The sequence below is a fragment of the Scyliorhinus torazame genome, chromosome 3, assembly GCF_047496885.1.
Source record: "Scyliorhinus torazame isolate Kashiwa2021f chromosome 3, sScyTor2.1, whole genome shotgun sequence".
NCBI classification, from domain to species: domain Eukaryota; kingdom Metazoa; phylum Chordata; class Chondrichthyes; order Carcharhiniformes; family Scyliorhinidae; genus Scyliorhinus; species Scyliorhinus torazame.
The window spans coordinates 208,721,853-208,734,523 of record NC_092709.1 but is presented as its reverse complement, the minus strand read 5'-3'; the positions used below and the strand labels follow the sequence as shown (position 1 = coordinate 208,734,523).

The following is a 12,671-nucleotide window of genomic DNA, read 5'->3' as shown; positions in this document are numbered from 1 at the left end:
ACGACATGGAAGAAACGTCTGTCTTTATGGCACGCAGCCAACACCGAAAAGATGACCCTGAAAAACATTTGAATGACCTCCCTTCTGTAAGAACAGATAACATCATGGAGGCCATATCACAAATGTTGAAAACGGCCAAACACTGCGATAACATGGAACTTGAAAAAATAAATGAATGTCCATGATCACAACATCTGAGTGACTGCAACAATAAGAATGAGGCAAACACAAGAGGAGATGCAGAATGGGTCATTTTCTACTTAGAATTCTAAACATTGCATACATCTTGTTAACACCCATGCCATTCATTGTGCTCGTAATATTTCTTCCTTTTCTTAACCATACTGCTCCATTTTGGTGCTGCCCTGATATGCATAGAAGAGGTGGAGGCAGCCTGCTGACTGCTATGCCTTGTTGTCTGTGATGGGCTTGATGGACATTCTCTGGAGGGCCCCGGCTTGCTTTAGGTGTCCTGCAGTGGGGCAGGTGCACCTTCATCAGCCTTTGAAGCTGGATCTGATGTGGTCACAGGAAGAGGGGATCTGGATCAACCGGATATTCCTGGAGCCATCTGGGTAGGTGGTCTTGGGGTGTCGAACTGCTGGTCCTCCTCCCTCTGTGTGCCCAAGGGCCCTTGGCTGACTCCTTGAGGAGAAGGGGAAGTTGGAGTGAGATCGAGCCACCCTTCACCCCTCTCACATTGACACTGTTGGAGGCTATCTAAGGCCTCAGTGATGGAGTTCAATGATGGACTCTTCCATCATGCATTGCAATCTGAGGAGTGCAGCTGGCATCCCTTCCTGATGCTCCCATGGTTGTTGCTGCAGCTTCAGCTGATTGACAACGAGTCTGGAGGCTCACCATTGGACTCAGACTCAGCAGTTTCCTGGCCTCCAATAGCCCTCCGAGTGCAAGTGATCCTGCCTCCACCTGCTGTGGATCAGAGATGTGCTATGCTCACCAGATGGAGATCCCGTGACTGCCCTACATGTAGGTCCCACCAATATTGTGTATCTGTGCTGCTAGAGGGTATAGGTGATTGGTCTTATAGGCTACTGACCTCAGCATCCTTATCCGAGGTGCTCTTGGTTCTGGAATCAGGGTCAGGGTTGCCTGAGAGCATCGGGTACGTGGCAGAAAGAATCTCTACAGTGCAGAAGGCGGACATTTGGCCCATCAAGTCTGCATCAACTCTCCGAAAGAGCACCCTACCCAGGCCCAGTTGCCCAAACTATTCAAGTAATCCCACCTCAGCTTTGGACATTAAGGGGCAATTTAGCATGGCCAATCCACCTAACTTGCACATTTTGGACTGTGGGAGAAAACCTGAGCACCAGGAGGAAACCCATCAGACACTGGAAGAATGTATAAACTCCACACAGTCAGTCACCCAAGGTCGGAATCAAACCTGGATCCCTAGCATTGTGAGGCAGAAGTGCTAACCATTCTGACCTAAGAAAAAGATGTGCCGAGTAGAGAGAGTGGAGAATATTAGTGCATTGGCAACTGTGTAACACACAGAACAGTACACTCAGAGTAGCCTTGACAGAGGGATGATCTGGTGCAGGACCCTCACAAGGGTTATCATCGACCTCACCACCACCAAGGAATGGTTAACATCATCTCCAGATGCTGGCTCTGTTTTTATAGTCACTTAATATCCACTACACCGCCCCCTGCCTAGGATCTCTCATTGTGCACAATCTTGTCCTGCTCAAAGCAAATGGAGGTGTAAGCAAGAGGCCTAGCAGAGCAGATGAGAAGGAAGGCTGGCATTTGTGGGTCGTTAGTGGAGCCCATGAAAGGACCAAGAGTGAGATGAGCAGAGGGGATGGGGCTAGATGTAAGGATATGTGTGAGAGTGCGAGTGGTGATGTCCATTGAGCCTGCGGATGTGCGATGGGGTTGTGAGTATGTGAGTTGAGAGTAATTCGATAGTTGACTCACCCTGGGGGCCATATTACATCATTCACCCTCTTTCGGTACCGGGTGGCTGGCCTTTTCTGGGCAGCGTTCGCACTGGCAACCACCATCAATGCTTCCCAAGGTGTTGAGTTACCCCCGGGAAATGGATTTAGATATATGCAGGTGAGGGCTTTTGTGAGGCGACAAGTCAGGGAATTCCCGTTACTCCCGGCACGAGAAATTCAAGACAGGGTGATCTCCGGTGTATGGGTCGGGGGGGGGGCAAGGTTTCGGCAATACACCAAGAGATGAAAGAAGAGGGGGAAGCACTAGCAGAAGAGTTAAAGGGTAAATGGGAGGAGGAGTTGGGGGAGGAGATCGAGGAAGGTTTGTGGGCTGATGTCCTGGGTAGAGTTAATTCATCCTCCTCATGTGCCAGGCTCAGTCTGATACAATTTAAGGTGGTTCACAGAGCGCACTTGACGGGGGTGAGGTTGAGTAGGTTCTTCGGGGTAGAGGACAGATGTGGAAGGTGTTCAGGGAGTCAGGCGAACCATGTCCATATGTTTTGGTCATGCCCGGCACTGGAGGGGTTCTGGAGAGGAGTGGTGGGAGCAATATCTCAGGTGGTGAAAGTCCGGGTCAAGCCAAGCTGGGGGCTAGCAATATTTGGAGTAGTGGATGAGCCGGGAGTGCAAGAGGTGAAAGAGGCCGGAATTCTGGCCTTTGCGTCCCTAGTAGCCCGGCGAAGGATCTTGCTATTGTGGAAGGAGGCGAAGCCCCCTAGCCTGGAGGCCTGGATAAACGACATGGCTGGGTTCATAAAGTTGGAGAGGATTAAGTTTGCCTTGAGAGGGTCTGCGCAGGGGTTCTACAGGCGGTGGCAACTGTTCCTAGACTACCTCGCGGAGCGTTAGAGGAAGGTCGGTCAGCAGCAGCAGCAACCCTGGGCGGGGGTGGGGGGTGGGGGGGAACGAGAGATTGTTTGAGGGGATGGATGAGCAGGAGATAACATGGAGGGTGGGGGAAACTGGCACGTGTGGGCGAGAGACAGTGTATAAAGCTATGTAAATATACCATTTTGCCATGTATATGTCTTGCTCAGTGCGATTTTGTGTTATTTTGTTACGGGGCGGGGGGGGGTTATTGTTTGTAAGGGGAAAAAATTGTGTTGTTAAAAAAACTTTAATAAATATATATATATTTTTTAAATTTTAAATGCTTCCCAAGGTGGATTTGTAACATTGCAGCCCTTCTCGTGGCCAGAACGGGAGTAGGGAACATCGTGGAAGGCCACCAGGGCATCCAGCAGGCATCACTAAATCTTGGGGCAGCTCAGTCCTTTGCCTTTGGGGCGTATCTTCAGTGGAGCACTGCTGCGCTACAAGCATTGAGGCGTGTGCACACTACGCCTGATTACATTTGGCGTCCACATTGAGGAAGCAGTGAGGCCACATTGGGGCAGGCAAATCAGGGCCGCCCGCCAACAATCTGACAGGTTTCATATACATGAATGCCATTGCACCTGGCGGGCGAAACACCCATTTCCACGCTCACTCCCGCACTTGTTGCATTTCAGGAATAATGCCACCTTTATGTTTATGGTTGAATTAGAAATATTGTTCCATGATCTACATTTGACAGTATAAATTGATATCCAGTCCAATGCATATACATTATAATTAAGCAACATATATACAGTAAGACAATTAGATTATTAAATGCATGCATTTGATTGCCCATTGTGGGACAGCTAGATAGAGTGCAGAGACTAGCTCTATATTAATTTATGCAATGATTGCAGTTCATGGCATTCTTTCGCAACTAAGAATTTCTTTTAGGTAACTTTAGTGGACCAAATCAGAAAGATATGCTTTGCATTCCTGAATAAGTTTGAGCGAAATGTGTTGGAATTGTGAACATGTTGCCAAGGAAATTATTTACAAGGCATCAGATAACAGTTTATAGGTGCCAGCTTTTGTAAAGGTAACACAAGTTCATCAGCATTATATAAAAAATTGAAACCGAATGTGACCCTCAGCTGTAGCACCATGACTTTATATTCGATGTGTAATTGAGCATTTTCCTGCTTGAGATCATTTGAGGTACTGAGCACTATCATTGCCCAGCCAGTGTAAATGCCCCAGGATTTTTATTGCTTTGACCTACCATGTTGCAGACGACAGGGAAGGAATCATGTTTCAGAGCACTGCACGTTCTGCACGTATACTTACTGTTTGTTTTTCCACCAAATGGAATCATTTTAATTTGCTATGTTCCACTTGCCTGTAGAATTGGGAATTGTTCTTACAATTGAGTGGAAAGTGTCTTGAGAAGAAATAGTGGAGCTGACAGTAAAGGCCATTACTTCATGAAATTCAAAGTTACAGTGGTAGAAAAGACAGATCTTCATTTACATAGAACCCTTTACAACCTCAGACATCCTAAATGGCTTCACGGGCAGTGTTCTTTGAAGTGCATCCACGACTGAAACATTGGAATTGTGACAATTTATACACAGCAAGCTCCAGTAAGCAGCAATGTGGTACATGACCAGTGGTTTGTTTGGGTGGTGGTGATTCAGAGTAAAACATTCACCAAGATTGCATGTCGGAGAGTATCATGGGATCGTGTGCATTCACCTGAGAGATTAGACAGAGCCTCTGTTTAATGCCTCATCCAAAAATGGCACAGTCTCCACAGAGGGTGTCAGGTTTTTTTTATGCCCATGAATGGGACTTGAACTCACCCTCTCTTCCTCCTCCCACTCCTGCCCCTTGCGCCGCGGCATGTTTTGCGGCAGTGGTGGTGGCCTGCCATTGGTCGGCGGCGGGATCTTCCGGTCCCGCCACTGTCAATGGGGTTTCCCGTTGTTCCCACCCTCCGGGAAACCCATGGCAGAGCTCGCCATCAGCAAAACCGGCCGGAAAATCCTATCCAATATCACCATTTTACCTTATCATGCAAAGTCAGATGCTAGCCCAACAATGTTTATCAATAGCTCATTGGTAAAATAGGTTGTGTTACTGAGCCAGGAAGACTACGGTCTGACCTCCAGTCTGTGCTCAGCCACCTCAGTGGTTGCGAGAGACAATTGGCCTCAGTGTCTCTGGGCTAAAGATTCAAGAAAAACTGGAACGGATATTAATACCCGATTATTACTCAGGCCCTCGTGTCACAGTGACAAGATTGAAACCAAAGTAAAGCTGAAGAAAGAATACAAATGGCCATTGAAAGTAGTTTTTGCAATGTTAGCTAAATTCTTAAATTGAACACGATAAACCTCTGGCTAGAAATTGAATAATTGCTGACTTAAGTGAACAAATGCTGTTTTGAACACTGGTTTCAGGTTTGTTCGGACTATGGAATTCTTATCTGTGGAATGTAACCAGTCAGGGTTGAATCATTCAGGGAATAACGTTAAATCAATGTCCGGGTGTTTTCTCACTTGGTTATATTCAGTGGTTACAGAGAAATTTCATACACTGTCCATGGAGGGTTAAGATATATTTATCTCAGGATCTAAAAGCTCTGCTCAAAAGAGTGAGCTTGGTGAGTGGAATGATCTTTTCTTGCTCAGTGATTTCCTTCCTGCTTATCTAGTCTTTTCGTTCTTTTTTTAGCCTTTTGTTTCTTCCCATTGTTTAGTTCCTATTTCCCGTTTGTCGGAGTCCTCTCCTTTGGTGAAGGGTATTCGTGGATAGTCTTTATTTTTGGAGACCAAATTTTTTTAATTTAAAAAAAAATTCTAGCGTACCCAGTTCATTTTTTCCAATTAAGGGGCGATTTAGCGTGGCCAATCCACCTACCCTGCACACCTTTGGGTTGTGGGGGCAAAACCCACACAAACAAGGGGAGAATGTGCAAACTCCACACGGACAGTGACCCAGGGCCGGGATCGAACCAGGACCTCAGTGCCGTGAGACAGCAGTGCTAACCACTGCGCCACCGTGCTGCCCTCTTGGCGACCAAGTTAATGATCAAAAGTGTAGTGTTGTGTATTCATGTTTTTTTGGGGGGAGGATTTTATTTTTGCACTGTTTAATAATCCTGTGGCACTACAAATATACAAGCTTATTCTAGGACCACTAAGTCTGGTCATGCATTGAAAGATATCTAGTGATAAATAGCTAAACGGTCTGTGGTTAAAGTTAGGTGATCATAAAAGGGAACCATTTTTAACAGTAATTTCTGAAGTGATTTACAAAAATATTTCAGAAGTCAACTGTTTCCAGAAAATTACAAACTTCAATCAAAAATGTTGTACTTAATAATCAAAAGCAGATTTCTTCTTCTTTTGCACGTAGCATTCAGTATCCTCATGTAAAATCTGTATACATATTCAAAAGAGCAAAACAAAGTTCATTAAACCCCACACTGTGGGGAAACAAGATAGCAAAATCCTTCTCTATTTCCAGTTCATTATCGTGCTTTGTTTTTCATCTTCTGTCAATTCCTTTTGCAAGGACGTTTATTTGCATTCTTTCTTCCTCCTTTTCCAAAACCACTCTTTTTGGAATGTGCAATTTTTGATCTGAAGCTGGAGACATCATTGTGACTGTCTTTGGTGTTCCACTTCAGGCCACTTTTCTTCCCTCCAAACCCGAACTTCTCATTTTTGAATTTCCTCTTTGTATTTATTCCTTTCTTCTGTGGTGCAATTCTAGCCGCTGATCCCTCTCCACCTTCATTCTTTGCTTTTGAAGAAACCTTATCACCCTCAAGGAAATCCAGTTTGTCGGAGAGTCCTTTCTGGTACTTTTTCACTGCTGTCATCATGGCTTTCTTTTCTTTTTGCCGTTGCTGTATAACTTCTATTTGAACCTTTTTGCCATATTTTCGCAATGTTCGGAGCTGTTTAGCCTTTTCAGACTTTTCCATGGAGATCTTCTTCGATAACATTTTTTCTCGAATCTTCTGCATTTGCTGGTCTGACTTGGCCATCTCAGCAAAGTAGTCATCTGGTCTCTTTGTTGCAATTTTCAGTCGCTGTAGGCGAGACAATGCATCTAACACAGTTGCCTGTGCTTGGCGATAAAAGTACATCTCACGTTGGAAGTCATCATCTGGGTCAATATCTGAACGTTCCTGTGTTACGGATTTCCCTTCGTGTATTCATGTTTGTTCCTAGTTGGAATAAGGTCACTTTAAAAGTCTGATCGCATGGCGTATTGACGGCCTAATCGGCCGTTGTGTGCAAGCAAATGGGCAGTCTATCCTAACAGTCTGTGGAGTAAAAACCTTTCCAATAAAGCTCTTGTTTGTTTGTACCTTCTGCAAGCTTATCCTTTCAAAATACCACAAAGAAAATTGCCGACAGGGAAGTCGGAACTACACTGGCAGACTCCCGGGAAAATTAAAAAATGTATAGAAAAATCATCAATCCGTATGAAGACCTCCAAAATGGATTAAGAAGCTAAAAACTCTGCTACATGGCAGCTGGCGATGGAGGGGTGTCAAATATTGGTTGCAGCCATCGAAGGATCTTAAATTTAAATGTTGATTTCAGAGGGAACAATGTCTAAAAGAAGCATGCCACGTGCTCCACCCAGAAAGATCTGGAAGAGTACACGGAGCACTCTGAAAAGCAAAGACACTGCAACAATAGTTTAGAGATGGGTGTGGTCCAAAACATGGAAGGTAACAGGCTGAGCTCAGGGGTACCTTGTTTGAAAAAATAAGTGAGGTATTGCTAAAGATTTTGTGCAAGCACTTTCCATAGTAAAGATGGCAGCAATCTTTGGCGCTGTCAGACTGTATGCCGAGAACACCGAGCAGTGAAACTCATACACTGAAAGATTCGATTATTTTGTTCAAGTCAATAAAATTGCGGCAGATATTGTAGTCCCAACTTTCCTAAGTACAATGGGGTGGGGGGGATACATTCAACCTCCAGCAATGTCTGGTACACCCAGAAAAACGAGGCTCAATAACCTATAATGAGATTCTGGAGATATTGCAGGACCACTTTTCAAGTAGTCCTTTGGTCATCGCCGAGAGGCTTGGGTTTCATAAACATAACCACCAAGAAGGTAAATCAGTCACGCAATTTGTAGCTGCTTTGAAGAAATTAGCTGAATACTGTGAATTTGGAGATATTTTGAAGGACACCGTTAGAGACGGACTAGTGTGTGGGTTAGGCAGCGAAGCTATCAAATAAAGGATGTCAACAGGAAGCAACTTAAACCTAAAGAAGGCTTTAGAAGTCGCACTCTCTATGGAATTAACAGCTAAGGAAGCCCAACAATTAGGTTTGAGCACTAGAATCCATAAAATGTCAACTGAGAACTGGACGCAGACACACGTTCAAAATCACCACCAATGTGCAAAAACTGGGCATGCTACAGCAGACTGCTGGTGCAAAGATGCGAAATACAGGAATTGTGATAAAAAGGGGCACATCGAACATGCGTTTGGGGAAAGAAACAAATTTCAAACAAGAACTACAAAAAGAAAGAACCAAATGTATCAAAATGGAAACTGAATAAAAGGAAAAGGATCCATGTCAGTTCTTACGCCAACAGGCAGGAGGTCAAGGCAGAATTAGAGAGACTGGTCAAGATGGGCGTCCTTGAACCCATTAATGTAAGCGATTGGGCCACGCTGATGGTACCTGTGATGAAGAAAGATGGTTTGGTACATTTATGTGACTATTTTAAAGTCACTATCAATCCAGTACTGTGTTCAGAGCAGTACCCTCTGCCTTTAACTGATGATTTATTTACTGGATTGACTGGAAGCCAGCATTCCAGTAAAGTTGACCTTAGTCAAGCTTACCTCCAGATATATGTGGATCCAGATTCACAACAATATTTGACAATCCAGGGCGGCACGGTGGTGCAGTGATTAGCACTGCTGCCTCACGGCGCTGAGGACCCAGGTTCGATCCCGGCCCCAGGTCATTGTCTGTGTGGAGTTTGCACATTCTCCCCATGTCTGTATGTGTTTCACCCCCACAACCCAAAGATGTGCAGGTTAGGTGGATTGACCATGCTAAATTTCCCCTTAATTGGACAAAAATAATTGGGTACTCTAAATTTTTTTTAAACCAATATTTGACCATTGTGACACACAAAGGGCTGTTCAGATATAAAAAACCTCCATTTGACATCATATCTGCACCTGTGTTGTTCCAACATGCCATGGATCAAATTCTAAGCTGACTACAAGGAGTCCAGAGCTACTTAAACAATCATTAGTTGCTGGTCAGAATGAAGAAGAGCACTGAGTGCTGAATTTGGTGCATTTGAGTGCTATAATGAGAGTTTGGTGACTGAGGGAGTATAAGGGTTCATTTTTATCTAAAGTCTATTCTTTCTTTTACTTAATTAATTAACTTAAAAGTTGCTGTTTGGTTTAGAAGAAGGTGAATTTTCAATCAGCTTCAAACAAAAGTTCTACTTGTAGGTACTTGCAGCTGGAGCTTGTTAATTAGTTAATTGGATTAGGCCAGTTTTCAGAGGCTAGATTCACAGTATAAAAGTGATCCACTACAGTGCAGACTTTGTTTGCACTGAGTGCTGAATTTGGTGCATTTGAGTGCTATAGTGAGAGTTTGGTGACTGAGGGAGTGCTGAATTTGGTGCATTTGAGTGCTATAGTGAGAGTTTGGTGACTGAGGGAGTGCTGAATTTGGTGCATTTGAGTGCTATAGTGAGAGTTTGGTGACTGAGAGAGTGCTGAATTTGGTGCATTTGAGTGCTATAGTGAGAGTTTGGTGACTGAGGGAGTTAGGTGAGGAGGGATTAAGGTGCTCCTTTCATTTTGTTTCCTACATTTCCACAAAGAGCGAGAAGGGGGCCGGGAGTTTACAGAGAGTGCAGCTGACTGGGAGCAGAGTTGGAGGGCGGAGGTCCAGTTGGTCCACAGGGCAGTTATATTCTGTAAGGTAAGAGGGGATGGAGGCTAGGCCAGTTGCATGCTCCTCCTGTAGGATGTGGGTGGTGAGGGATACCACTGGTGTCCCCGCTGACTATACGTGTGGGAAGCGCACCCAACTCCAGCTCTTCAGAGACCGTGTTAGGGAACTGGAGCTGGAGCTGGATGAACTTCGGATCATCCGGGAGGCAGAGGGGGTGATAGAGAGGAGTTACAGGGAGGTAACCACACTCAAGGTACAGGACAAGAGTAGCTGGGTTACAGTCAGGGGAAAGAAAACAAACAGGCAGACAGTGCAGGGATCCCTTGTGGCCGTTCCCCTTCAAAACAAGTATACCATTTTGGATGCTGTTGGGGTGGATGACCTATCGGGGGAAGGCCCTAGCGGCCAGGTCTCTGGCACTGAATCTGGCTCTGGGGCTCAGAAGGAAAGGGGGGAGAATAGAAAAGCAATAGTAGTAGGAGATTCAATGGTTAGGGGAATAGATAGGAGATTCTGTGGTCGCTAGCGAGACTCCCGGAAGGTATGTTGCCTCCCGGGTGCCAGGGCCAGGGATGTCTCGGATCGTGTCTTCAGGATCCTTAAGGGGGAGGGGGAGCAGCCAGAAGTCGTGGTGCACATTGATACCAACGACGTAGGTAGGAAAAGGGTAATAAACGAGTTTAGGGAGTTAGGCTGGAAGTTGAAAGCCAGGACAGACAGAGTTGTCATCTCTGGTTTGTTGCTGGTGGCACGTGATAGCAAGGCTAGGAATAGGGAGAGAGTGCAGTTGAACACGTGGCTGCAGGAATGGTGTAGGAGGGAGGGCTTCAGGTATTTGGATAATTGGAGCGCATTCTGGGGAAGGTGGGACCTGTACAAGCAGGACGGGTTGCATCTGAACCAGAGGGGCACCAATATCCTGGGAGGGAGGTTTTCAAGTACTCTTCGGGAGGGTTTAAACTAATTTGGCAGGGGAATGGGAACCGGATTTGTAGTCCAGCAACTAAGATAGCCGATATTCAGGACGCCAAAGCGTGTAGTGAGGCAGTGGGGAAGGGAACACTGACAAAGGAGAGTACTTGCAGGCAGGGAGATGGGTTGCGGTGTGTATACTTCAATGCAAGAAGCATCAGGAATAAGGTGGGTGAACCTAAGGCATGGATCGGTACTTGGGACTACGATGTGGTGGCCATCACGGAAACTTGGATAGAAGAGGGGCAGAAATGGTTGTTGGAGGTCCCTGGTTATAGATGTTTCAATAAGATTAGGGAGGGTGGTAAAAGAGGTGGGGGGTGGCATTGTTAATTAGAGATAGTATAACAGCTGCAGAAAGGCAGTTCGAGGAGTATCACCCTAATGAGGTAGTGTGGGTTGAAGTCAGAAATAGGAAAGGAGCAGTCACCTGGTAGGAGTTTTCTATAGGCCCCCCAATAGTAGCAGAGATGTGGAGGAACAGATTGGGAAACAGATTTTGGAAAGGTGCAGAAGTCACAGGGTAGTCTTCATGGGTGACTTCAACTTCCCAAACATTGAGTGGAAAATCTTTAGATCAAATAGTTTGGATGGGGTGGTGTTTGTGCAGTGTGTCCAGGAAGCTTTTCTAACACAGTATGTAGATTGTCCGACCAGAGGGGAGGCCATATTGGATTTGGTACTTGGTAATGAACCAGGGCAAGTGATAGATTTGTTAGTGGGGGAGCATTTTGGAGATAGTGACCACAATTCTGTGACTTTCACTTTAGTAATGGAGAGGGATAGGTGCGTGCAACAGGGCAAGGTTTACAATTGGGGGAAGGGTAAATACGATGTTGTCAGACAAGAATTGAAGTGCATAAGTTGGGAACATAGGCTGTCAGGGAAGGACACAAGTGAAATGTGGAACTTGTTCAAGGAACAGGTACGACGTGTCCTTGATATGTATGTCCCTGTCAGGCAGGGAAGAGATGGTCGAGTGAGGGAACCATGGTTGACAAGAGAGGTTGAATGTCTTCTTAAGAGGAAGAAGGAGACTTATGTAAGGCTGAAGAAACAAGGTTCAGACAGGGCGCTGGAGGGATACAAGATAGCCAGGAGGGAACTGAAGAAAGGGATTAGGAGAGCTAAGAGAGGGCATGAACATCTTTGGTGGGTAGGATCAAGGAAAACCCCAAGGCCTTTTACGCATATGTGAGAAATATGAGAATGACTAGAGCGAGGGTAGGTCCGATCAAGGACAGTAGCGGGAGATTGCGGATTGCGTATTGAGTCTGGAGAGATAGGAGAGGTCTTGAACGAGTACTTTTCTTCTGAATTTACAAATGAGAGGGGCCATATTGTTGGAGAGGACAGTGTGAAACATACTGGTAAGCTCGAGGAAATACTTGTTAGGAAGGAAGATGTGTTGGGCATTTTGAAAAACTTGAGGATAGACAAGTCCCCCGGGCCTGACGGGATATATCGAAGGATTCTATGGGAAGCAAGAGATGAAATTGCAGAGCCGTTGGCAATGATCTTTTCATCCTCACTGTCAACAGGGGTGGTACCAGGGGATTGGAGAGTGGCGAATGTCGTGCCCCTGCTCAAAAAAGGGACCAGGGATAACCCTGGGAATTACAGGCCAGTTAGTCTTACTTTGGTGGTAGGTAAAGTAATGGAAAGGGTACTGAAGGATAGGATTTCTGAGCATCTGGAAAGACACTGCTTGATTAGGGATAGTCAGCACCGATTTGTGAGGGGTAGGTCTTGCCTTACAAGTCTTACTGAATTCCTTGAGGAGGTGACCAAGCATATGGATGAAGGTAAAGCAGTGGATGTAGTGTACATGGATTTTAGTAAGGCATTTGATAAGGTTCCCCATGGTAGGCTTATGCAGAAAGTAAGGAGGCATGGGATAGTGGGAAATTTGGCCAGTTGGATAATGAACTGG

The 12,671-nt window shown here is 45.5% G+C and overlaps 2 protein-coding genes across 3 annotated transcripts in view; one reads left to right on the top strand and one right to left on the bottom strand.

Moving 5' to 3' along the window:
- The window catches only part of dlc1 (DLC1 Rho GTPase activating protein), a 732,899-nt gene that overhangs the window by 302,369 nt on the left and 417,859 nt on the right, over positions 1-12,671 (top strand). The gene's annotated exons all lie outside the window — the stretch shown is intronic.
- Positions 5,930-7,008, bottom strand: LOC140408929 (probable rRNA-processing protein EBP2). Its single transcript, XM_072496830.1, has one exon. It carries the CDS (start codon positions 6,949-6,951, stop codon positions 6,355-6,357), a length of 597 nt encoding a protein of 198 aa, XP_072352931.1. The 5' UTR covers positions 6,952-7,008; the 3' UTR covers positions 5,930-6,354.